General features: G+C 46.6%; 1 protein-coding gene across 10 annotated transcripts in view; it reads left to right on the plus strand.

Moving 5' to 3' along the window:
- Window positions 1-26,472, plus strand: part of PPP1R12B (protein phosphatase 1 regulatory subunit 12B) — a 173,462-nt gene that overhangs the window by 26,280 nt on the left and 120,710 nt on the right. For 9 of the 10 annotated variants that reach the window (XM_021064553.1, XM_021064552.1, XM_021064555.1 and 6 more), the window contains exons 2-4: window positions 14,729-14,859; window positions 19,275-19,393; window positions 26,278-26,437. In XM_021064553.1, the coding sequence (XP_020920212.1) occupies window positions 14,729-14,859; window positions 19,275-19,393; window positions 26,278-26,437 (410 nt within the window). Of the gene's footprint in view, window positions 1-14,728; window positions 14,860-19,274; window positions 19,394-25,411; window positions 25,443-26,277; window positions 26,438-26,472 lie in introns of those variants that run through there. The other variant, XM_021064549.1, reaches the window with a different exon arrangement.

Raw genomic sequence — 26,472 nt, forward strand, 5'->3', positions numbered from 1 at the left:
GGAGGGGAACACCAGTCCCCATCCCCGTAGAAGTTCAGTCTGGTGGGGCAGTGGACAGTCCGAGTCAACTACAGTAACTGCAAAGCACCTGGAAGCGTGGGTGGCGCTGACTAACTGCCGGGGAGGAGGTGTGGAGGACAGCAAAGCAGGCTTCAGAGAAGAAATGACGTGTGGACCAGGTCCCTGAGACCACGTAGGAGGTCTGAGAAGGGAAGACATTCCAGGCAGAAAGATGCGTGTGGGCGTGTGGAAGCTGGCCATGGTGGAGGCCTGTCATGGTGCTGGTGTCTAAAAGCCATAGCCAGGAGTTCCTGTCATGGTGCAGTGGTTAATGAATCTGACCAAGAACCGTGAGGTTTCGGGTTCGTTCCCTGGCCTTGTTCAGTGGGTTAAGGATCTGGTGTTGCCGTGAGCTGTGGTGTAGGTTGCAGACGTGGCTCAGATCCTGCATTGCTGTGGCTCTGGTGCAGGCTTGGCAGCTACAGCTCCAATTAGACCCCTAGCCTGGGAACCTCCATATGCCTCGGTGTGGCCCTAGAAAAGGCAAAAAAGACAAAAAATAAATAAATAAATAAATAAAAGCTATAGCCACGTGTGTGAGCCATTAGGTCTTGCAATCCTGTTCTAGCTACTGCGCACCTTAGGTCATGTCCTTCTCAGGACCACACAATGAGCAAAGACTGTTGCTGGTCCCAGTTTGTTTGTTTATGCCTTTTTAGGGCTGCACCAGCGGCATATGGAGGTTCCCAGGCTAGGGGTTGAATCAGAGTTATAGCTGCCGGCCTATACCACAGCCACAGCAATGCCAGATCTGAGCCACATCTGTGACCTGCACCACAGTTCATGGCAGCACCAGTTCCTTAACCCACTGAGCGAGGCCAGGGATCAAACCTGCGTCCTCATGGGTGCTAGTCAGGTCTGTTTCTGCTGAGCCACGACGGGAACTCCTTATTCCCATTTTAAAGGTGAGGCAGCTCCAGGCAGAGAGAAGGAATGGCCTGGGACACCAGAACCACTGCATTTTACAGCTGGCATCTGAACTCAAACTTTCTGGTTAAGGCTAAGTCGGGTGTCAGCAAACTATGGACCACACGTGTCTAGCTCGCTGCCTGGCTTTGTACAGCCTACAAGCTGAAATGGAGTTTGCACTTTTAATTAGTTGCAAAAAACAGACAAACGCTATTTTGTGACATGTGAAACATATGAAATTTAAATTTCAGCATCCATAAAACATTCCTGGAACACAGCTGCGCTCACTAGTGATGCCTGCGGCTGTTCCTGCTGCAGTTGAGCTGAGCGCTTGCTTGTGGGAGACTAGGTGGCCCACAAGCCTGGAACACCTACTGTCTGGCTCTTTACAGAGGAAGTTTGCTCATTGCCTGAATCACTGCACCTCGTAGTGTATCTTGTTTCAAAAATAACAGAGAACACATGTTCCCAGCAGTACTTGTGTTCATGTGCTCATCTTTGAAAACGTCTGTTTTCGGGTTTGTTACCTCACGTGTCCTCACATCAGCCCTGTGGTCGGAGGAAGGTTAAGTTTGATGCTCAGCTCAGAAACCTGCTTGTGGGAAGGTTGGCTGGACTGTGGACTGAGTTAGCCCTGTCGTTTGTATCATGTCTTGTGACACCCCCATTCTGTTCTGATGTTGGCCCACTACCTCTGTCCTGGACGTAGATTGTTGCACTTGGGCTCAAGGCCACTCCAAGAAGGAGGCGGCTAGGATGAATTGAAAGAGCAGGGGTGCACCCTCTCCCTGGATCCCGGCCCCGCTGCAGCAGTGGCTGAAGCTCTCAGGCCTGTGAGGCCCGAGAAGTGCTGCAGGGTCTTGGGTTTGCTCACAGATGGGTCAGCACTTGCCATCAGAGGCAACGGGCAATTCTCCTGTTTGTCTCCATCAAGTTTCTAAGATTGAGACTGATGCTTTTAGGAAAAAAAAGTTATTTGGATTTCTGAAGTCTTAACCATTAGCACTTTCTCTTTTTTCTTTTCACTGCCACACCTGTGGCTTATGGAAATTCCTGGGCTGGGGTCAAATCGGAGTTGCAGCTGCTGGCCTACACTGCACCTTGCAGCAATGCTGGATCCTTCACCCACTGAGTGAGGCCAAGGATTGAACCCACATCCTCACAGACACTGTGTTGGGTTCTTAACCTGTTGAGCCACAAGGGGAATTCCAGCACCTTTTTTTTGAACCCCAATAGTGAATTTAAATTATCAGCAAAAGTGATTACCCTTAAAAAACTAAAAACAGAAGCTATCATATGAGTGATCATCCCCATTCTTGGTCATATATCAGGAAAAGATGAAAACTTAAGTTTGAAAAGCTACCTGCACCCCAATGTTCATTGCAGAACTATTTACAATAGGCAAGACATGGAAACAGGAGTTCCCGTCATGGTGCAGTGGTTAACTAATCCGACTGGGAACCATGAGGTTTCGGGTTCGATCCCTGCCCTTACTCAGTGGGTTAACGATCCGGCGTTGCCATGAGCTGTGGTGTAGGTCACAGACGCGGCTCAGATCCCACATTGCTGTGGCTCTGGCGTAGGCTGGCAGCTCAGCTCCAATTACACCCCTAGCCTGGGAACCTCCATATGCCACGGGAGCGGCCCAAGAAATGGCAAAAAAGACGAAAAAAAAAAAAAAAAAAAAAAGGCATGGAAACAGCCTAAATGTCCATCGATAGATGAATGGATAAAGAAGATGTGGTACATATATACAATGGAATATTACTCATCTGTGAAAAAGAATGAAACAGTGCCATTTGCAGCAACATGCATGGACACTTACACTAAGTAAAGTTAATCAGGAAAAGAAAGACAACTGTATGATATCACATATGTGGAATATAAAAAATGATAAAAATGAACTTCTTTACAAAACAGAAATAGAGAAAACAAACTATGGTTACCAAAATGGAAAGCAGGGGGAGGGATAAATTAGGAGTTTGGGATTGGAAGATACACACTATTGTATATAAAATAGATAAACTACAAGAATCTACTGTTTAGCACGGGGAACTATACTCCATATCTTATTAATAACCTATAATGGAAAACAATCTGAAAAAGAATATCTATCTATCTATCTATATATGTATCTGAGTCACTTTGCTGTATACCTGAAACTAGCACATTATAAACAACTACTTCAGCTTTTAAAAATGCAGTACTCCTAATCAGAACAACAGCAAAGATTGATTATATCCCACTTTGGTCTGTTAAGGCCCAGCAGAAGTAAGATGCTATCTTAAGAGAGGTCAGTGATGTTCTGCTCATCACCAGCATTTTCATGGCCGCCAGCAGTGCTAAGGTCAGAACAAGTAGGAAAGCATCTCTCTGTGTTGGGGTCAGACACTGGAAGCGCCAGGCTGACACGTGCACGTGCTGGTCAGGACTCCACGAGCGAAGCACGTGGGACATGTGTTTCCCCCATGCGCAGAAAAAGAAAAATGAGACTGTGAACCAGCATTGAACCCGAGTGAATGTTGGGTGTGGGGAAGAGCCGGGGGCGTTACTGTGAGTGTTGGGTGGCCGAGTCAGTGAAGGGATGGAGCCAGTCCAGCGAATGTTAGTGGTGTCTGCAGGCCTTGCGACTGTGTGGGTGCTTACCATGTAGTTCCTTCAGCTTTTGTGTGTTTGAATATTTCCATGGTAGACCCTTTCGGGAAGTGGTCAGGCTAGGGCAGGGCACAGTAGGGGTGGGGGGTTCGGGGTTGCATGCTCTGCCCCAGCCACTCATTACTGTGGGTGAGTCTGGCCCCAGTGTTGCTACATAGTCTCACTTTTAAAAACCTCTTTAATTTTTTTTTTTTTTTTTTTGCCTTTTAGGGCCGCACAACCGGCATATGGAGGTTCCCAGGCTAGGGGTCGAATTGGAGCTACAGCTGCTGGCCTATACCACAGCCACAGCAATGCCAGCTCCGAGCTGCATCTGCGACCTACACCACAGCTCATGGCATTGCTGGATCCTTAACCCACTGAGCAAGGCCGGGGATCGAACCTGCAGCCTCATGGTTCCTAGTCAGATTCATTTCCTCTGCGCCACGACAGGAACTCCAAGGCTCTTTCAAATTTTTCGTGTTGAAACATCTTCATTTTATAACGCTGCATGGACCAAATTGCTTTAAAGTTACCAACTACTTTACCATCCCAAAGGTGTAAACTTCAGAAAAGAAATGGGAGGTGTTCTGTGAGCTGTAAGGTCACCACTGTTGTCACCAAAAGTGACCTTAGAGAGACTCAGCTGCAGCTGAGACCTGCTGGTGGCCTCAGTTGCCCTGTGCTGAGGGCTGCTGCGCAGCAGTGCTTTACCTGGGTGTTGCCCTGAGCAGTCACTTGAGGGGGGTTTTGTAGCACAAGGCAGCAGGTAGGACATGCTGGCCCACTGCTCACACGTCTGTCACCAGCCTTAAGAGTGGTCACAGAGAGGACTGCTCAGAATCCTTGCTTGGCTCAGTGCTGTCCCAGCCCTCGGGGCCCTAAGCTCCTGAGAACCTCTCTGTCATCCTTTTTCACCTTTAACTTCTTACCAGCTACCCTGTCCCTTCTGCTTCAGGAGCACCCCTCAGACATTCCTTCCCCGTGTCCTCACTGCCAGTATGTCCCCTCAGGACCGCATCCTCTCTGGCCTCAGGGGTACTTTCCCCAGTGTGGCAAACTTTTCCTGTGGGAGGTCAGGCTTCCTACCTTCACGCAGTCCTTGATCTGCAGTGGTGACAGGGCCCTCCCTGCTGCCCTCAGGAGAGGGTGAAAGCCTTTTTCGTGGGGTGGGGGGACCCTCATTGCTGCCAGTCTTCCCTGCCAGCCTGTCCTCCTGCACCCCATTAGCCTGCAGGGTGCAGCTCCGCTCCTTGGGGGCAGATGAAGCCCTGGTCGAATTTTCACATGTGCCCCATGCCTGTCCGAGTACAGACATGCCAGACTTCTCACTGATCCAAAAAACTACTTTTTTCTCCCCTCTAGACCTTTGTACATCCTGTTCCATTTCTCCAGATTCTCTTTATCCCTGCTTTTTCAACTGGCAGCTCCTTCTTCTTTATAACTCAGTTAAATACAACCCTGGAGTTCCCGTTGTGGCTCAGCAGGTTAAGAAGCTGACATAGTCTCTGTGAGTTAAGGATCAGGTGTTGCTTTGGCTGTGGTGTAGGCTGGCAGTTGTAGCTCCGATTTGATCCTTATCCTGGGAACTTCCATATGCTGCAGGTGCAGCTGCAGGTACCTTCTGGGAGGTATGCCCTGTCACCTCCATAGTTAGTGACCTTTTTTTTTTTTTTTTTTTTTTTTTTTGGTCTTTTTAGGGCCGCACACCCAGCATATGGAGGTTACCAGGCTAGGGGGGTCTAATCAGAGCTGTAGTCACCGGCCTACGGCCACAGCCATAGCAACACCAGATCTGAGCTGCATCTGCAACCTAGACCACAGCTCATGGAAACGCTGGATCCTTACCCACTGAGCGAAGCCAGGGATCAAACCTGCAACCTCACGGCTCCCAGTTGGATTCGTTTCCTCTGCACCAAGATGGGAACTCCTAGTGACTTTTTACTCTGTGCTGTAACACTGTTCTTATCTCTTATTTTGTATTAGAGTATGATTCCTGTTGCATGTTTCATTTAGGTGACTTTTTTCTACTAGTAAATGGAAAGTCTTACTCATTCTTAATTCCTGCCTCTCTCCCTAAGGACAGTGTCTGGCACAGTGTAGACCTCAGTCAGTGTTTGTTACATGGATAAATGAGAAGTGAGTTACGTTCAAGGAACACATCACTAGATAGATTCTTACTGCAGTCACACCTGCAGTATATGGAAGTTCCCAGGCTGGGGGTCGAATCAGAGCTGCAGCTTCTGCCTACACCACAGCCACAGCAACCCCAGATTGTTAGCCCACTAAGTGAGGCCAGGGATCGAACCCACATCCTCACAGAGACAATATCAGGTCCTTAACGCACTGAGCCACAACAGGTACTCCGACCTAGACACATTCTTAACCTTTTACTTGGTGGTATGAGTAAGTGTCAGACCTGGAACTTAAATCTGTCTTCTCGGATTCTTTACTTGTCCTCACAGTAGACTTGATGGACCCTCTACCGCCAGTGACCCTATTCTGGTAAAAGCTGGTCTACAACCTCCTTTGGGAGCTGTTCTTTTGGCCTGACGCCTTCTCCCCCTTTCCTCTGATACTGCCTCCAGTTTACTTGCTTCTCTTACTCTTAGAACCTGACTGTTGTGGTTTGTTGGCATCTGTTGGAACTTACATAGAGTTTATCCTGTGTTTGTGTTTAAGTATGTAGTGTTTGCACTTTCTTGTGCTAACTCTTAGAGGCTAAACAAGGATAATAACACAACGATAGTCCTAGTGGCAGCAAACAGATGGTGTTTAGCCGTATACTGGGCACTAAGTGTTTTTTGTTTGTTTGTTTGTTTTTGTTTTTTTTTCTTTTTGCCATTTCTTGGGCCGCTCCCGTGGCATATGGGAGGTTCCCAGGCTAGGGGTCTAATCGGAGCTGTAGCTGCCAGCCTACGCCAGAGCCACAGCAACACGGGATCCGAGCCACATCTGCGACCTACACCACAGCTCACGGCAACGCCAGATAGTTAACCCACTGAGCAAGGCCAGGGATCAAACCCGCAACCTCATGGTTCCTAGTCAGATTCGTTAACCACTGAGCCATGGCGGGAACTCCGAGCACTAAGTGTTTTTATGTGCCTGAGCTCCTTTGTCACCTGTGGCTTAGGTACCATGATGGCTGGTAATTCTACAGAAAAGGGAGTGGACGCCCAGAACCCAGAGCTGTGCTTGGTAGTCCTGGGGGTGGGCCCAGGGCCCAGGCAGCTTGTCCCACAGTCTGCACCCCATCACCCTGCCGGGGAGGCTTGTCCACACTCCGCACCCTGCATCCTGACCAGGAGTCTTGTCCACCGTCTGCGCCCGCACCCTGACCAGGAGAGTTGTGCCTTTACCCTGTCAGCCCCTGCTCAGTCAAGGACTCTGCACGTGGGGAGGCAGGACAGTGACAGGGACCATGTGTTAGGAGCTTTGCCTGAGCCGAACTCTTGATGAGGTATGCCTGAACGAGAACAACTTGTTTATTGTCTTAGGGGTGAAATTTGCTGTACTGGTTTACTCTTTCTGAGAATCTGATCTTGCTGCAGTTTCTCCGTCGCCTTTCCTCCTTCCCCAGCTTCTCTTTCTGAGGCTCTCCGGACAACTGTGAGGTGCTGTCCGCACCGTTGCTTTCAAACTGCACTCCTGCTGCTGATGAAACGTTCATTTCTGGGCATGGAGCAATCTGGAGGGTGGTAGAGAAATCCCGCTCCCTGGCGTGGCAGTTTACTCTCCACACCAGTCGGCTGCAGCGTAGGCCTCAGGGGGCCGAGGTTAGGACAGGTAGCCACGGTATGAGGGAGGTTTCCAATCTAGACTCCGGCTGATCAACAGCATGGTATCCAAAGCCCTTTAATGGGATCTTTGAGTTTTGCACTTAGTCTAGTTAGGAGTGACCAACTCACATCAACCAATTGGCCACATTCCTCATGAAATTATTGGAGAGCTAGACTAATATCAGTTTGCCCTATGGATGCTAAAGCAAAGTTTTTTATTTTTTTGTTTTTGTTTTTTGTCTTTTTGCCTTTTGTAGGGCCACTCCCTCGACATATGGAGGTTCCCAGGCTAGGGGTCTAATTGGAGCTGTAGCTGCCGGCCTACACCACAGCCACAGCAACACAGGGTCTGAGCCACGTCTGCAACCTACACCACAGCTCAAGGCAACGCCAGATCCTTAACCCACTGAGTAAGGCCAGGGGTTGAACCTGCAACCTCATGGTTCCTAGTTGGATTCGTTAACCACTAAGCCACGACGGGAACTCCAGCAAAGTTATTTTTAAGAAGATAGTATCAGGTGTTAAAAATGTTCCATGGCCCAAGGGGTATCTTGGACTGTGAATGGTGTTTTGGATACCTCTAAATTGGTAGGTAGAAAACAGGTGGTTCTACAACTGAATATGTGACTTTAAATAATTCCTTTCAAGTTTCTGGGCCTAGTTTGTGCATCTGTAAAATGGGAAGTCCCCCTGCTTGCCGCTCCAGCTGCCACATTCTTTCCTTCTCCTACAGCTTCGTTAGTGTGCTTTTCCCAGGGCCCTTCTTTAGGTCAGGTGTGTCAGTCATTACTGGGTATGCCTCAGCCCTTACTGCAGAATTTGGAAGAGGAGACCCTCATAAGGGCTTTCTTAGTTCTCTACAAGTGTGAGGCTGACTCATCAAGTACACTCTTTAGATCTGAGAGAAACTCATGCTAGGGATTTACCGCAATCGTTAGGCCTTACTTATTCTTCTGCAGTATTAGGATTATCAACAAGTGACAGAGTAGAGATTTGGAGATTGGAACTATGTAACTTGAATTGGAGAATAAGCATAGGCTTTGAGAAGATGCAGCTTTTTTTCTGGTCCCTTTCTTCATTTTCTTTCCTCTTGACTTTTCTAAGACCTGACTTAATGACAAGAGTTAGATCAGATGTACACAGTGTTTATAGTACAGAAGTTGCCAAGGTAATAATTGTTAAGACTGTTGAGTGGGCTTGTCTTCATTAAGTGCATGGGGAAGGTTGGGGAGTGTTATTTGAAGGTGAGGGTTTGAGGCACTTGGAGGAGGTCATATTAGGACCCAGAATAAGCAAAGTTTTGAAATCTAAATACCGTCGACCCGTAGGCGGTATGATACTTGCTCATAAATGAAGGAAGATTTCTCTGATTCCAAATTATACACATTTACAGTCTTGGGGGTAATACACTAGTTTATTGAGAGCAAGATCTTAGTCAGTGTGACACTCCATGGAAAGTTCTTCAGTTCTACTGTCTGTCTTGGCTCCTTCCCCTGAAAGGCTGTAGGTCTGTGTCCAGAGCCGGCCTGACCACTGAGTACATTATCAGATATAGCTCCGACCCTCTGGAAGCCAAACTGTGCCGTGGGGCTGTGAGGCTTTGATGCAGGGCTGGCAGCGGCTGGAGTCACCTGTCGTGCTGGAGCCGGCAGGCTGCTGGCATGTTTCTTCCTGAAACAGTGGTCACACGGCATCACAGTCGGGATGGAAGGTCTGACTCAAGCGCAGGCCCAGGGCTCTGATCTACAGCATGTTAACGCCCTTTCATCATGCTGGTCTGCTGCCGGTCGAGGTTTCCCAGTGTACTGACTCCTTTATCACCTGGAATTTACTGGTATAAATCCCTGTCTTGTGACGAGGCTGCCTTCTTGGAACAAGGGGACTTTGTTTGGTGATGTTGTCATTCAGTGCTGCCCCTGAGCTTCAGCTCAGTCCTCAGCCAGAAACCCTTCAGCAGCATACCTAGGGCAAGAACACGGGCCGGTCTTTCAGGGCATTGGCTCTTTGGCTGAAGATTGAGTTAAAAACCTTCCAAAACCTTCTGTTAAATGTAGTTGTAGCCTAAGAAGTGGTACCGTTAATTTTCTGACCACTTTTCATCCAGCAAAGAGGAGGGGACTCCTGCTGTGAGTTTGTTAGTACCGAGGAGTAAGGATGGGCAGACCCGCTAGGTTCTGACTTCCTACTCTGTGCCAGTTGGATTTGTCTCCTGCACCTTCTGTGACAAAGCACCATAAACTTGGTGGCATAAAACAGCAGAAATCTCTTATCACACAGCTCTGGAGATGAGAAGTCTGAAGCCATGGTGCTGAGCGGGAAAGCTCTTCTTTGCCTCATCCAGCTCCTGGTGACTGCCGTCTTCCCTGTGGCCGCCTCAGTTGGGCCTCTGCCTCCTCTTCTCTCTTTTCAGTCTCCCCCTCCCTGCCTGCCTGTCTCTTTTAGGGACACTTGTCATTGATACAAGTTTGGGAGCATAGAGGACAAACAGTGAAAGGTCAGAATGGGGATGTGTGCCCGACATCACCATCTCCCAGCCCTGTGTCAGCTTGACTTGTTGAGATCAAGACGGGGGGCGGAGGGGGGGGGGCGGGAGATCCAGATGAGGAGGTGTCACCTGTGCTGGATCAGACTCGGCTCTGTGGGGGACACCGTCCTGGGCCAGGGCAGGTGGTCTCGGCAGTGTTCTGAGACACAGCAGCAAGGTAGTGCTGGGAGCAGCAGCACTTGGTGGCGGTGACAGTCACAGGCTATTTTGGGAACGGTTGAGGCTTTGTTTTGTAAGGCCTCCTCTGCATGCCCAGATTTAGCTCTGGCACTGATGAGCCGTCAGCTGCCTTTGCTTTGTATTAGGTGCAGTAGCGAGATCATAGTGCTCAATCCCATTTTATTGGCAAAATCAAGGACTTTCCCTTGGAGGTAGCTTGTCATTGCCGGGGAAATGTGACGTGCTGATTTTAGGAAGCTTTAGATTATTATCTGGCATTTTTTCTAATAGCTCTCTGGACTAAGAAATCAATAATTCTCGTTTCTTAAGGAGCTTAGAGCAAGTTGTTACTTGAGTAATATTCCATGTGTCTTTGGGGAAACAAAATAGAAAGAAATGGACATAAGCCGAGACAGAAGGAATAGGATTAAATGCAAAGAAGCATTTCCCCCCTGCTGTCCCGAGTGACATCAGAAACCTACTAGCCTTCTTTGCTTGCTGGAGAGAAGGAAACGGCATCTCTGGAAGGCCCAGTACTGCCTGTGCAGGGGCGCGGCCACACCACTCTGTGGGTGGCGAGGCTGCTCCTCTGCGCGATGCGGCCCGAGGGAGTCAGCGGCACAGCTGCTGCCCGGCGGGCGGAAGGGCATCTAAATTTAGTCATTACTGAGTTGAGAGGCTTTTCAGGGACTTGCGTCTCTCCTCCATGGCTTTAGTCCTGTTCCTTCTGGAGGAAAAAGCCAAAGAAGAGAGAACGGTCACTCCTGGATGGTGCATGAGTGTGCCCTGCTGCCTTGTCAGTGGGGCTGCCAGGGACGGCGTGCACACCCCTGTGATCACCCACCCTCCAACTCAGCAACCTGCAGAGTCCTGGATGTCAGAGAGGGAATCTTCCCCAGTCAGACTTCACAGACAAGCTCAGAGCCTTACTAGTTCAAGGACATTTTAACCAAGCTGCCTTCCTCCCAGAAGGTGCTGGAGCTGGGAGGCAGTGGTCAGTGAGGAGAGAGCAGAGTTTACGCTTTTTCCTGGGGAAGTTGTGGCCCTTTGTTAAACCACAGTCTTAACAGCAGCGGCAGGGTTTACCTCCTTGAATCCCCACAAAGTCCTGCTCAGATGAATGCCCGGGGCTCAGTCTGCCCTCGCTCAGGCCTGCACGCACTGGCAGGGCTGCTGCTGAGCTCGGGTCTGCCCACCTCCAGAGCTGGAGCTCCTCACCACTGCTGTCCTGTGCTTTGTGGAGGGCTTGGGGGCTCATCCCACACCTGTCCTGCCTTGTCTTCTCTGACGGCTTTGGAGATGGGTGCTCTGAAATCACAGTGCTGATTAGGCCAGCTTTTGTTGTTTTGTCTCACATCCTCACGTTGTCATTCTTATAAAATCTATATCAAGGGAGTTCCCGCCATGGTGCACTGGTGCACTGAGTTAGAAGGAGGAGTTGGGGTCACTGTGGAGGTGTGACTTTGATCCCCAGCCAGGCGCAGTGGGTTAAAGGATCTGGCCTTCCTGCAGCTGTGGCTTAGAGTTGCAACTGTGGCTCAGATTCAGTCCCTGGCCCCAGAACTTCCATATGCCACAGGCGTAGCCATAAAAATAAAAAAATATATACTATATCCAGGATTCGAGACTTATAGATAGAAATGATCATGAACCTGAAAAGGAAGAGAACTAAAGTTATGATGGGGTCAAGGAGATCAAGAAAAGGAAGGGAGAGAAATATGAGGGAAGGAAGGAGAAAAGATAGGGTTTCTTCTGTTTGGTACCTGGACTAGCTGGGCTCATTTGAGCCTCCGGACTTTGGCTGTTGTCATCTTCAAAGGGCAGAGAATGATCTTGCAAACATTGGCTTCCAAAATTCTGCCTGGCAGTGGTGTGCCATTGGCTAAGTGTTCAGGCTGTTCTTCTTTGAGAGCCAAAGACATTTTGCAGTCAAGCAAGAAGCACTTGGCCCAGCCACTTACCACAAGTTAAGACAGCACATTTGACCTTGACATAGGAATTCATCATCACTTTCTTCTCCTTGGACTGAAGTGCTTTTTTGAAGAAGTACCCCTTCCATCCTTTCCTTTAAACACTTAAAGTTTTTGTTTTTGTTCTTTTATTTTGAACTTGCATGTGCAGCATACGAAAGTTCCCAGGCCAGGGGTCAAATTGGAGCTGCAGCCACCAGCCTACACCACAGCTCACAGCAACACTGGATCCGAGCTATATCTGCGACCTATGTCACAGCTTGTGGCAACGCTGGATCCTTAACCCACTGAGCTGAGCAAGGCCAGGGATCAAACCCGAATCCTCATGAATACTAGTCGGATTCTTAACCTGCTGATCCAACAATGGATTTAAAGTCTTTTTTTTTTTTTTTTTTTTTTTTTTGTCTTTTTTGCCATTTCTTGGGATCCGAGCCACATCTGCGACCTACACCACAGCTCACGGCAACGCCGGATGGTTAACCCACTGAGCAAGGGCAGGGATCGAACCCGCAACCTCATGGTTCTTAGTTGGATTTGTTAACCACTGCACCACGACGGGAACTCCTGGATTTAAAGTCTTTATTAACAGTTTTTAGTTAGGTCCTCTTCAGGGGCTTGGCTAAATCTTGCCCTATAGGATTGCAGACTGACAGACATGCACTATATTAGGAATTTAGTGATAGTCATAATTATGAAATAGTTTATAATATTCTGAATAGGAATGAATATTTTACGTGATAAAGAAGTTTAAATGGGGAAAGCTTGGAAGTTCCCACTGTGGCGCAGCAGAAATGAATCCAACTAGTATCCATGAGGACACAGGTTTGATCCCTGTCCCTGTTCAGTGGGTCAGCGATCTGGTTTTGCCCCAAGCTGTGGTGTAGGTCGCAGAAGCAGCTCGGATCCTGTGTTGCTGTGGCTGTGGTGTAGGCCGGAAGCTGTAGCTTCAATTTAACCCCTAACCTGGGAACTTCTATTTACAGTGGATGCAGCCCTAAAAAGCACAAAAAAAAAAAAGGGGGGGGGAACACTTGTAAAAGTTGATAAACCTAAGAAAACATCATAGAGGAAATGTATGTGGGGCCGGCCGCCTGTTGCACTGAGTCATGCAGATCTTCCAGGTGCTAGTACATGTCAGGATACAATGTCGAAAAATCACATTTACTGATAATCCCATTGATCACATCAGAAAACTGAGTATTAGGAAGCCGTCAAGTTCATGGTAGCCATCAAGCTCATTTAGGAAACAAATTTTGTTTCCCAAAATTCTGATTATACTTGGATGGTCACATTTTATCATTGGCAACAAATACTAGTTTTCTTTCTCTGAGGTGACAGGCTTACCTTGTTCATGTTTGGGTCTTAACCAGTCATAATTTAGCTGCCAGTTCTTTTGAGTAAAAATAGCATTCCATGCAAAAAACTTCTCATTCATCTCGCCACTCAGATGCACTGGTGCTTTCTGCTTTGAGACACTGGCTGTGCTTTGGTATGCGAAGTGCTTTTGTGTGTGCCTGCTGTTTCATCATACAGGTTACTCAGAAGGGATTGAGGTTCAATACAACAAATAAGGTTTACAGCTTCATCAAGGTCACTCTGCAGTGCAACTGGCCTTTTTGGTTGTCGTATCACCTGCAAGTCCATGGCTGGCAGAGCTCAGTGGGTGCCGGCACCCCTGGGGACTCCCTGGAGCCTGGGAGTTAGCCCGCCCTGGCTTTGCATCGTCAGTGCAGACCTCAACGCGGTGAGAACTTACTGTTGTTACAAAAATCACTTGGACCCAGATAAGTTTCTCAGCTAAAGTTTTAACTTTTGGAAAGGAAGGGATTAAGAGACAAGTTTTAAAAAGAGGAATCGCCTTTGTTTCTGATTTCTGAGTTATGGGATTGTTTGGGAACCACCTGAGCCTTGACAACGGTGACCTTTATAGGGCGGGCATCCTTTTTACTCTGTGGATAAGTTAAGGATGGCCTTTTGGCCTTTGCAGCCCTTCACGTCTGTCTTCAGCTGTTTCTTGTCAGCTTACCATGGGCCTAAAGCCTTTACTTAGAAAGCCCCTCTCCTTTATCCGAATTGTTGCTATGAGCTGGGCAGCTAAGGGCCCTAACCATCCACTGCCTCAAACATGCTTGGCCGTGTTGTCTGAAGCTATTCAGGAGAGTCATGGAAAAAGAAGACACTTCTGTTTTGAAGGGTCACTGCTTCCTTTCGTGCCAAAGCAGGGATTGTGTGGCAACCCTAGAACCTTAAACTGCATCTTCCCACAGAGAAAGTTGCGTTAGATCCCATGTGACTATTTTCCCTTAAAATTCATAGGCAAATTTGTGGTTGCTAACATTCCTTCTTTTTTATAATAGAGTGATGAGACTGCTAACTCACTTCTAGTGCTTTAGAAACCAGAAGTTTCCTCCTGTAATTCTAGCAGTACTATAAATAAGATTAAATATCACGATACCCGTTTCACAGCTGAGATTTGAGGCATGCAGAGAATCCAGGGGCTTGTAGGAGGTCACCAAACTGAGAAGTTACACCCTGGACACTTCATCATGTGCAAGAGTTAGAAATTACCTATCTATCGCTAGGGCGGTGTGTGGTCTGTGCCTGACAGTGTCTGGCGCATAGTAGGACTCAGCAAATGCTTGTTGAGTAAATGGATGGACTTTTCTTTTCAGGCTTGTATTGATGAAAATCTGGACATGGTGAAGTTTCTGGTGGAGAACAGAGCCAACGTAAACCAGCAGGACAACGAGGGCTGGACACCCCTTCATGCAGCGGCTTCCTGTGGCTACCTCAACATAGCAGAGTGAGTCTGGGCGCCTGTGGCCTATTTGTTGCCTCATTTGCCTTGTGCGCTTGAGCATTTGAATTTCATAGATGGTTATAACCTCTCTTTACTGTAAATTCTAAAAGTGGAAAGGTGAATTGTTTTTAAGGGATAATTGATACTGCTAAATGTATAGTTTTTTTGGTTGAAATTTTCTGTTTGCTCCTATTTTCAGGTAATTCATTTTTGTTGGGGTGTGCAGAGGTGTCTTGTCTGTTGCTCTGTCTGGGTTCTCTTTGAGTGGCTGTAGCTGGACACGTGGGCAGGCCTGGAGAATTTTTCTGGGTCTCTTTGTAAACCTGTTTTATTGTTTTAGAAAAAAAGCAGTGCCTAGTGCAAACAGCGGTGGAGAATGCCTGGCAGACTGATCACAGAGCGTGTGTGGGTGACACCAGAAGAGTGAGCCAGGCTGGAAAGGGCGGGGGCACTGCTCCGCTGCTAGGCACCCTCCCTGCGCAGGGAACCCCAGCACATAGTGACGGGGGAGGAGGTACTGGGTAATGTCTGCTGAATGAGAGAGTGGTCTGGGAAGACACTTGGGCACTTGAAACGGCTCTAAAATGAGGCAGTTGAGTATATTCTAGATGAGGTCAATTTAGATTGCTAAGGTCAATTCTCTAAATAAAATCATGATATTCTGTGGGCCTTTGAAAAATCCGACTGCTCGTCATTAGGCTCCATCCCATTTCTCCTCTTAAGCAAACAGCAGGCAGACTTAACACTGGCAGCTCTGCAGCGGCCTGGGGACAGCCTCCCTTGGAATCCATTTTGCTGGGTATCCTGGCAAGGAGTCGAACAACTGCCGACTGCCGGGTCAGAGGCAGAGCAGCGTTAGTTAGGCAGCAGCACCACTGTCTGGGCAGCTCGTCTAAAGGGCCGGCGGCCAGACTGCCTGTGGCCGGCGGGAGTGAGCATGCAGTTTGCTTCAGTCTTGGCTCCGTTCAGATTCAGTGGTCAGCCCCCTCCCCTCCTTGGGCTGCCCGCTTCCCAGGGTTTCAGGGGGAGGCTCTCACTCTCAGCCCCATCCATGAATCCAACACTTGATGGCCTAAGAGTTAGGGTTTAAGAACGTATCTAAGAGACTTTTGAAGAACATGTTAGTTCATCGTCATTGATGTTTGATTGATTGTGGTTTTGACCTCTACCAACTCTCATTACATCCAAGAATTTCACTTGTTCCCATTGGAAGGTAACAGGCAGAGCTCATGCTTAGAATTAGGATCACTTGTGTTGGTGTAATCCACAGAGTCTCTTTTTTCCCTCCTTCTGTGAAACTGAGGACAGAGAGTGATGTAAATGCTTCTCACAGTACTTTGTTTAATTCTTCTCTATGGATGAACGCAGTTGCTTTGGAAATAAGTTCAAAATTTAACAGTCTCTTGCCCAAATAAATGTTACCTGGAATGAAATGAATTGGTGAGAGTTACTATGCCTCTAACAAATCATTACTAGTTAGACGTAGGAAAGTCTGACCAGGAGACGTGACCCAGACCAGAACCCTGTATCTGTCGTCTGTCTGTCTGTCTGTATCTCTGTTTATCCATCTCCCTCCCTCCCTCCCACCTTTCTTTCCTTCCTCTCTTTCTTGCACCCATGGCATGCAGAAGTTCTAGGCTGGGGATTGAACCACACCACAGCAGTGACGACACTGGATCCTTAACCCACTGAGCCACCAAGGAACTCCCAGAACCCCTTATCTTTCATTGTGTCTCATCATTAGACAGCCTTGACTTTGCTGTCATTATTTACTTATGTGTGGCCTGCTCCATCATCTTCTAGACAACTAAAGAACCCCCCCTTGCTTATGTCACTCATTTTGGTTACCTTGCCTTGTGGCCTATGAACAGTGTTTGTTTGTTTTCAGATTTTTTTTTTTTTTTTTTTTTTTTTTTGCTTTTTAGGGCTGCAGCTGTGGCATATGGAGGTTCCCAGGCTAGGAGTTGAACTGGAGCTGCATCTGTGACCTACACCACAGCTCACGGCAATGCCGGATCCTAACCCACTGAGTGAGGCCGGGGATCGAATCCGCATCTTCATGGATACTAGTTGGGTTCATTACTGCTGAGCCACAATGGGAACTCCTATTCTGAGTTTTTGATCACATTTCATTTTCTTTCTTCCTTCCTTTTAGGATAGACCTTATGTCCCTGAGGGATAGGAAGAACACAGAGGCTTTATTTACTAAAGGACCGGTTTCCTGAGCTGATGGGTCTCTGAGCCTCAGGGTAACTTTAGGGACCCTCAGGAGTGGGTCTTACTTCATAGGTCAGTATTTATTCTTGTTCAGGTAAAAAGCTAAAGATCCCCCCCCCCCGCCCCAGTGGTGTAGCAAGGCAGTCTTACTTAACAGCGATCTCTTTCTGACTCACGGCGAGCCAGATCACTTTCTAAAAGTGAGTCTTCTTGGTCAGAGGTCTAAAGACATTCAGAGAAGGAAAAGCAGGGGCCTGTATGCCCAGTTGTCGTTGTGCTGGATTCGTGAGGGGAGAATAGGTATTAGAGAAGAGCGGAGAAGATGTTTGATTTCTTTCAGGCAGTGGTGTGGATTGCCAGGAGAAAGTGTCAGATGGCCTGATGATAGTGAGGAAGACACAGCCCTTGTCCTTAAGTAGCATTGAGCCTGGTCAGGAAGCTGCGTCCCCCTCTGCCTGTGTCACCAGGAAGGTCCAGACTTAGTCCCGGGGAGGACGGAGCTAAAGGAGGGAGAGGGGAGATGGGGCTGGCAAGAACAGACAAAGCATTTTCAGTGGACCTTGAACGATAGGAAAAGTTTCTGGAAGGGAAGGGGGGCGGTTTTCCTCAGTTGGATGGAGTGAGTTGAGCTGTAGGAGAGCTGAGCGATTAGAATGCAGGGCAGTTCAGTCTAAAAAGCACGGATCCAGGGCTTACCAGGTGTATTACTGCACTTTGATTTTTCAAGGTTGAGGTGGTGAAGTTGAACATTCTTTGGCCAGAAGAGGAGAAATCAAAAGAGAGGAGCTTATAGTATGTGGGGGTGCGGGGCAGCAGCTGGACAGGGGATTGTACTTACAGTGACAAGAACAGATGGACAGGGAACTGCACTTACAGTGAGGAGAACAGATGGACGGGGACTGTACTTACGGTGACGAGAGCAGCTGGACAGGGGACTGTACTTACGGTGACGAGAGCAGCTGGACAGGGGACTGTACTTATGGTGACGAGAGCAGATGGAGCAGGCTGATCTCGGGGAGGGAGCCTGCCTCCCTTGGAGTCTATTATCGAGAGACGGAGACAACTGAAACTTAAGCTGTGAAAGATGTGAAATAGATCTGTAAGTTAAAAACATTTATTGAGGCACTATTTATACCAGGTACTAGGCAATGAGAAATAGAAAAACGTGGTCTTAATTTAATCTTTGTCCATTCTTTCTCCTCTGCCAGCTTCTTGAATATAATGGCCCTGTAGTGGTTATCTTTTTAAGACCTTCTACAGTGTCTAAAACGTGGGTAGGGAACCAATAAATGCTTACTGAATTGTTGAATGGTAGGAGTCTAATTTAAATGGTTTTTCTTTCTCTAAATACTTCTGAATATTTGACAGAGCTCCAGAATAGTGGGAATTCTCAACAGCCCAAACGTAACTTGATTTAGTGCAAAGATGTACCCGACTTGAGTTCAGAAGATGGGGGCCATAACCCTGCTCTCTGCCATTAGTACTGTCCACACTGCCTGTCCATCAACTTGTTTAAGACTCATTATGTAATTTCACATGAAAGTACTTTGAAAATCAGAAAGGATCTGTGTAAGATTTTTAAATTATCAGACATTCTTTAGCATCAAGTATGGTATTTCAATTTAGAATTAATTATTTAGAATTTAACTATTTCTTCAGTTAATTTGTTTCCTCTTAAAGTATAGTTTCCATGTAGATGGCTAGTTGAAGGGAGAGTTTTGTGGAGGCGTATTTAGGCAGATTCATGAAAATTTTAATTCATCCTCTTTTTTTCTCTTTTCATGCCCCAGTACTACTCAATACACTCTTCTGGCGGCATTGGCAAAGTTTCTGTGAGAATTTCTTTCTTAACATATGTTTTGGGGACTCCACTCTCAGTATTACAAGTGTAGAAAGTCCTTTTGGGAGCCTGGATCTGGCCCTCGGGAATGGTGGGTACGAGTCTTCCTTGTGGTATTGGAGGGTCTCTCTATCCTGGCAGGAGAGGGTTAGAGACCTGTGAAATCCCATTCATAGGCATTGTGCTTATCAAGAAATAGAGAAGCTTTTGTCCTAATTGTTGAAGGCTAACTGAGTGAGAAATTACCGGTGGTCCTCCTTTGGGACCACCGTAAAAACTCCAAAACAGAGGCCTTGCTCTGCCCAGAACCCCAAAGCTAGACTGGCAGAGATAATACTGATCCTGGATCTTGTCTGCACAGATATTTCATTAACCATGGAGCCAGTGTGGGTATTGTGAACAGTGAAGGTGAAGTTCCCTCTGACCTCGCAGAAGAGCCTGCCATGAAGGACCTGCTTCTGGAGCAAGTGAAGAAGCAAGGTAAGCTCAGGGCCTGAGGGGCAAGGAGACCCTCTGACTTGGCCTCTGCTGCGCGGAGCTGTGCCTGCAGTTGTAGTCCTCGGTTACTCAGGCAGGAATAGGCCAGATGCCAAAAGGACAGTCCCCCTTGGTTTTGCTGCGGGGGCTGTGTGCCCACTGTTGAGTTAGGTGACCTGACTGTCCCTTAATGATGCAGATTAGACCGGTGAGGAGCTCCATTGTCTCCTGTGTGTACAGGGGCCTGGACCTGGCTCCCGGCTGTCAGGTCTAAGGAAAGGTGGAGGCGAGAGGGCCATTTGAGTGTCGACCAGGTTCCCTTTATGACTCTGCATCTTTTCTCTTGTTGAGAGCTGAAAGCAGTGCTGGTAAAGGCATTTATTAAGCCTCTGAAATGGACTTTAATCACACCAGCCGTGAAAATTATTCCAGTAGTTTGTTATGGTCAGGAAGCTAACTTAGAAAAATAAACTCTCAAAATACTTATTTTATATTTTCAGAAGAATCTGTTTCAGAGAATAGGTCTGGATTCTCCTGCTGGATGTCTTTGGATTCTTTTAATTAAAAAAAAGTTGCAGATAAAAAAAGTTGCTAATAGCACTAGTCAGATAGCAGGGACAACAGGTCTTAGGACGTTTGCTAGACCCACCACAAAACTCAGCGGACCTGGTTTGTAGTGATGTGTGGTCTCTCTGTTAAATCACTTGACACAGTGCACTTCATTCTGAAGGATTTCTCTCCAGGGGCCTTTTCTGATGGGACCCTGTAGAACAGGTGGGGCCAATTCTGGCCATATGCATTTGTTTACATGTTATCCAAAGGTTCATTTGCCCTCCAGCAGCAGAGTTGAGTAACTGACAGACCAGGTGGGCTGCAAAGCTGAAAATACAATATCTGGCCTTTAGTAGAAAGTATGCCAACCCTGCCTTAAGAGAGTGATAAATGCTTGTTTTTACTGCCTTCCTCTGTATGGTTTTTGTGTCCTGATGAATTGAGTAACTTTATAGTTACAATTTTATTTATTTATTTTTATTTATTTAGTCTTTTTGGGGTTGCACCTGCGGCATATAGAAGTTCCCAGGCTAGGGGTTGATTTGGAGCTATTGCCACCGGCCTACACCACAGCCACAGCAACACCAGGTCCTAGCCCGAGTCTCTGACCTACATCACAGGTCACAGCAACACTGGATCCTTAACCCACTGAGTGAGGCCAGGGATCAAACCCACATCCTCATGGATGCTAGTCAGGTTCATTACCGCTGAGCCATGATGGGAACTCCCTGGTGTTACAATTTAAAAATAACTTTTTGGAGTTCCCTTCGTGGCATAGCAGTTAACGAATCCGACTAGGAACCATGAGGTTGCGGGTTCGATCCCTGCCCTTGCTCAGCGGGATAAGGATCCGGCATTGCCGTGAGCTGTGGTGTAGGTTGCAGACGTGGCTTGGAACCCGCATTGCTGTGGCTCTGGCATAGGCTGGCAGCTACAGCTCCAATTAGACCCCTAGCCTGGGAACCTCCATATGCCGCAGGAGTGGCCCAAGAAATGGCAAAAAGACCAAAAAAAATAATAATAATTTAAAAAATAATAATAATAACTTTTTGGAGTTCCTGTCACGAATCTGACTAGTAACCATGAGGACGCGAATCCCATCACACCACAATGGGAACTAAACAAACTCATATGGTTTTTAATAATAGTTTTGACTTGAGAAATTTTTGTTTTAATTTATGAGTCTTCCATCAAGGAGTCTAGTCTATTGCAAGAGGTATACATATGCATGCTTAACTTTGCAGCACTGTTAACTCCTTCTATGTGGAATCCTGGTTTGTTCCAAATCAGTTACCCCTTTTGGTTCATCAAGAGGATATAACAGTCATAAATACATAGGCACCAGCATCAGAACATCTACTATATTACGCTAATACTAACAGATCCAAAAGGGGAAATAGATAATAATAATAGTTTGGTATCCTGCTTTCAACAATGGATAAGTCAGCCAGACAGAAAATCAGTGAAGAGGGGTTCCCTTTGTGGCTCAGCAGTAATGAATCCAAGTAGCATCCATGAGGATTCAAGTTCAATCCCTGGCCTCGCTCCATGGGTTAAGGATCCAGCGTTGCCATGAGCTGTGATGTAGGTCGAAGATATAGCTCAGATCCCGTGTTGCTGTGGCTGCGGTGTAGGCTGGTAGCTGCAGCTCCAATTCATCCCTAGCCTAGGAACTTCCATATGCCACAGGTGCATGAAGAAATGTTGGACTTAAACTGTACTTTAGACCAGATGGACCTAACAGGTATATAAAATATCCTTCCAACAGCAGAACACACATCCTTCCTAAGTGCACATGGGGCATTCTCCAGGATGGGTCAAATGGTAGGTCACAAAAAAAGTCTTGGCAGTTTAAGAAGACTGAAATCATACCAAGTATCTTTTTTGACCACAATGGTATGAAACTAGAAGTCAGGAGTAGCAGGAGGAAAACTGGAAAATTCATAGATATGTGGAGATTAAGCAACATGTGCCTAATAACCAATGGGCCAAAGAAGAAATCAAAAGAAAAATAAAATATCTGGAAACAAAAATGGAGCACAGCCTACTAAACTTGTGGGAGCTGCAAAAGCAGTTCTAGGAGGGAAGTTTGCAGTGATACATGCCTACCTGAGGGAAAAAAGAAAGACCACAAATAACCTAACTTCACGCCTCTAGGAACTAGAAAAAGAACAAACTAAGCCCAAAGTTAGCAGAAAGAAGGAAATAATAAAGATCAGAGCAGAAATAATTGAAAAAAAGAACAGAGAATACATTAGACAAGATCAGTGAAGCCAAGGGCTTTTATCTTTTTTGAAAAGATAAAATTGACAAATCTTTAGCTAGACGAAGAAAAAAACTAAAATAAATAAATGGGAAATGAAGAAAACATTACAACTGATACCCCAGAACTACAAAGGATCATAAGAGGCTACTGTGAACAATTGTATGCAAACAAATTGGACAATCTAGAAGAAATGGGTAAATCCTGAAAAACAGGCAATTTACCAAGACTGAATTAGGAAAAAATAAAAAATCTGAATGGACCAATAACAAATGAGAGTGAATCAATACCAAACAACAAGAAAAATCCAGGACCAGATAGTTCCCCTGGTGAATTCCACCAAACATTGAAAGAATTAATACCAGTCCTTCTCAAACCCTTCTCAAAAAGTTGATGAGAAGAGAACACTTCTCATGAGGCCAGCATCACTCTGATAACAAAGCCAGATAGGTGCACTTTGAGAAAAGAAAGCTGTAGGCCCAAATCCCTGATGAATACAGATGCAAAACTTCTCAACCAAATACTGGCAACCCACATTCAACAGCACAATGAGAGGGTCACACACCATGATCAAGTGGGATTTGCCTCTGGAATGCAAGGATGGTTCAACATAATCAATGTGATACACCAATTAATAGAATGATAGCAAAAATTATTTGGTCATTTCAGTAGCTTCGGGAAAAGCATTTGGCAATATAAAACATCCTTTCATGATAAAAATTCTCAACAAATTGGATGTAAGAAGAATTTACCTTAACTTGATAAAGGTCTTATATGACAAGCTCACATCTGCCATCATACTCAGTGGTGAAAGGTTGAAAGCTTTTCCTCTGAGATCAGGAACAAGACAGGGTGCCCGCTCTCACTGCTCCTATTCAGCATAGTTCTGGAAGTCCCAGCCAGGCCAAAGGAAGGAAAAAAGGTTGCGGGGGGGGCTTCCAAATCAGAAAGGAAGAAGTAAAACTGTCTTTGCAGATGATATAACCTCATGGAGGAAATCCTAAAGATTCCAAAACAAACAGAATTAATCAACAAATTTAGTAAAGTTATAGGATACAAAAATCCATGTACAGAAATCAGTTGTGTTTGTATGCAGTGATGACAGACCATCTGAAAAGGAAGTAAAGAAAGAATTCTCACTCACAATAGAATCAAAAACAATAAAATACTTAGGAATAAATTTTAAGGAGGTGAAAGACCTGTAAACTAAAAACTGTAAAACTTTAATGAAAGAAATTGAGGAAGATTCAAATAAATGGAAAGATACCATCTGTTCATGGATTGGAAGAATTAAAATGGTTAAAATATTCATGCTACCCAAAGCCATCTATAGATTCAGTGCAATTTCTATTAAAATTTCAATAGCATTTTTCACAGAAGTAGAAAAAGCAATCCTAAAATTTGTGGTGTATGTTAAAAGACCCTGAGTAGCCAAAGAAGGACAACAAAACTGGAAGTACCACACTTCCTGATTATGAGCTATAGTAATCAAAACAGTGTAGTGCTGGCATAAAAATAGGCACACAGACCAGTGGAACAGACTGGAGAGCCCAGAAACAAACCCCCACCTATGCGGTCAACTGCTATTTGAACTCAATGGGGAAAGGGTAGTCTTTTCAATAAATGGTGTTGGGAAAACTAGATAATCACGTGCAAGAGAATGACATAGCACTTCTATCTTATGTCCTTATAAGAATTAACTTAGAATGGAATCAAGACATACACATAAGCCCCCAAACTATAAAATTCCTGTAAGGAAACAGGGAAAAACCTTCTTGACATTGGTCTTGACAATGATTTTTCGGATATGACACCAAAAGCACAAGCAACCAAAGCAAAAATAAGTAAGTGGGTCTACATCAAACTAAAAACCTTCTGCCCAGCAAAGAAACAACCAACAAAAAGCAAAGGCAGCCTATGGAATGGGAGAAAATATTTGCAAATCATATATCTGATAAGAGATCAAATACCCAAAATATATAAGGAACTTGTACAACTCAAGAGCAAAAATAGCAGGAGTTCTGTGATGGCTTGGCAAGTTAAGGATCCTGCTGCGATGTAGGTGGCTGCCGTGGCATGGGTTTGATCCCTTCCCTGGGAAAGTCCACATGCCGTGGGCATGGATCCCCCCCCCCGCCCCCGCCAAAAACAAAAAACCCAAACAATCCAGTTAAATGAGTAGAGGAACTGAATAGAAATTTTTCCAAAGAAGACATACATTGGCCAATAGACACATAAAAAGATGCTCACTATCACTGATTGCCAGAGAAATGCAAATCGAAAGCACACTGAGATGTGACCTCACACCTGTTAGAGTGGCTATTATCAAAAAGACAAGAAATAACAAATGTTGGTGAGGATGTACAGAAAAGGGAACCTTTGTGTGCTAGTGGTGGGAATGTAAATTGGTGCGGCCACCGTGGAAAACAATATGGAGGGTCCTGAAAGGATTAAAAACAGAATTACCATATGATCCAGCAGTTCCACTTATGAGTATATGTCCGAAGGAAATGAAACCAGAATTTCAAGAAGATATCTGCATGCCCATGCTCAGTGCAGCATTATTCATAACGCCAAGGTGTGGAAGCAGCCCCAGTGTCGGTGTGTGCCTGAAAGGATAAAGATGAGGTGTGTATCTACTGTATGTAAGCGAGAGAGAAGGAAATCCGGCCGTATGCAGTACTGCAGATGGACCTTGAGGGCATCACGCTAAGTGCAGTAAGTGAGGCAAAGACAAACCCTGTCCGCTCTTGCTGGTTGGTATGTGGACTCTAGAAAAGCTGCACTCAGAGGAATAGAGAGTAGAATGGTGGTTTGCAGGGGCTGGGGAGTGGGGGAGGTGTTGTTCACAGGGACCCCTGTCCCAGTTATAAGATGAGCAGGTCCTGGGGAGTCTTATCTCCAGTGGTAACAGCAGTTAACAGTGCTGCGTTATATACGCCAAAGTTGCTAAGAGATCTTAAATATCCTCACCACAAAAGAGAAAGGGCAGTTATGTGAGATGATGCTCGTATTAAATAACTGCTGTGGCGAGTATCACATCCCCACGCTGTACGCCTTTAACCGTGCAGTGTTACATGTCTCTCATATCTCAATCAAGCTGTAAAAAAAAGAAGAAACAAAATAAATCGGTTACCCCTTCACCCCATCAATACTCCCCAGATCATGCACGTCCTCCTTAGGTAGTTTTCTGGTTCTCATTACAGTGTGAGCTGGAAGGGAGCAGATCCAGCACAGGTGAGTGTGAACTCCTTGCCGGGCCTGCTTGTACAGCGGACAGAGGTCATCTCACGTCGTGGGGAGCGCCCTGCCGGGCTCCCATCCCCCCTGCGCAGGCGTGGGAGAGTTGTGGGAGCCCTGGGAGTTGGTCCACGTTTTAAAGGAGCCATAGTGCATTTCCTTGGAGGTCTAACTGCCCATCACCTCACCTGCTCTAGATTCTCCAGCTTCAGCCAGTGTAGTTCCCTACGGAGGGAAATGAACTTGAGAGGTGCTTAACCTTTTCGGTATAATGTACCTGGAACTCAGGTTTGGGGGCCAGGCTTAAGGTGCACTGAGTGGAAGGGTGGAGCAAACGGGGCTCTAAGGTGTAGAGTCCCTTTGGGGGCTCTCAGGTCCCTCCAGTGAGTGCCTCACCTTCGTGTGTTGATTGCCTCATCTGTGCGTGGGGACAGTCATGTCTGCTCTATTCACGTCAGTGACCGTGGGGACACCTAAAATGGTGCAGCACGGGAAAGGACTCTGTAGAAATGTTATAATGTAAACTTAGTAATATCCCCTTGGGTCTTGATGTTCTTGAAGTTTTGAGAGCTGTTCAGTGTGGTCCCTTAATGGCCCTGCCATCACATGATATTTAACCTGGTGAGTTAACCCTGGTAAATAAACCACTGCCAGGTCTCTAAACACCGAGGTTCTCGTCAATGAAGAGTACTTCTGATGCCAGCCCAACCTGATGACTAAACCGCTGTCTGTCGGTGGCTATTTTAGGGTGTGTTTTGAATCTGAGGAAAGTGTCCCGCCCTGTTGGCATGGACCTGCGATGACGCTGGCTGTCCGTGTCTGGTCCCCGCAGGAGTCGACCTGGCGCAGTCCCGGAAGGAAGAGGAGCAGCGGATGTTGCAGGACGCCCGACAGTGGCTGAACAGTGGGAAAATAGAGGATGTAAGGCAAGCCTGCTCCGGGGCCACCGCCCTGCATGTGGCCGCCGCCAAGGGCTACTCTGAAGTCCTCAGGTGACGTCCGTGTGCCTCACTTGGGGTGGGGCTGG

Source organism: Sus scrofa, chromosome 10 (assembly GCF_000003025.6).
Source record: "Sus scrofa isolate TJ Tabasco breed Duroc chromosome 10, Sscrofa11.1, whole genome shotgun sequence".
Taxonomy (NCBI): domain Eukaryota; kingdom Metazoa; phylum Chordata; class Mammalia; order Artiodactyla; family Suidae; genus Sus; species Sus scrofa.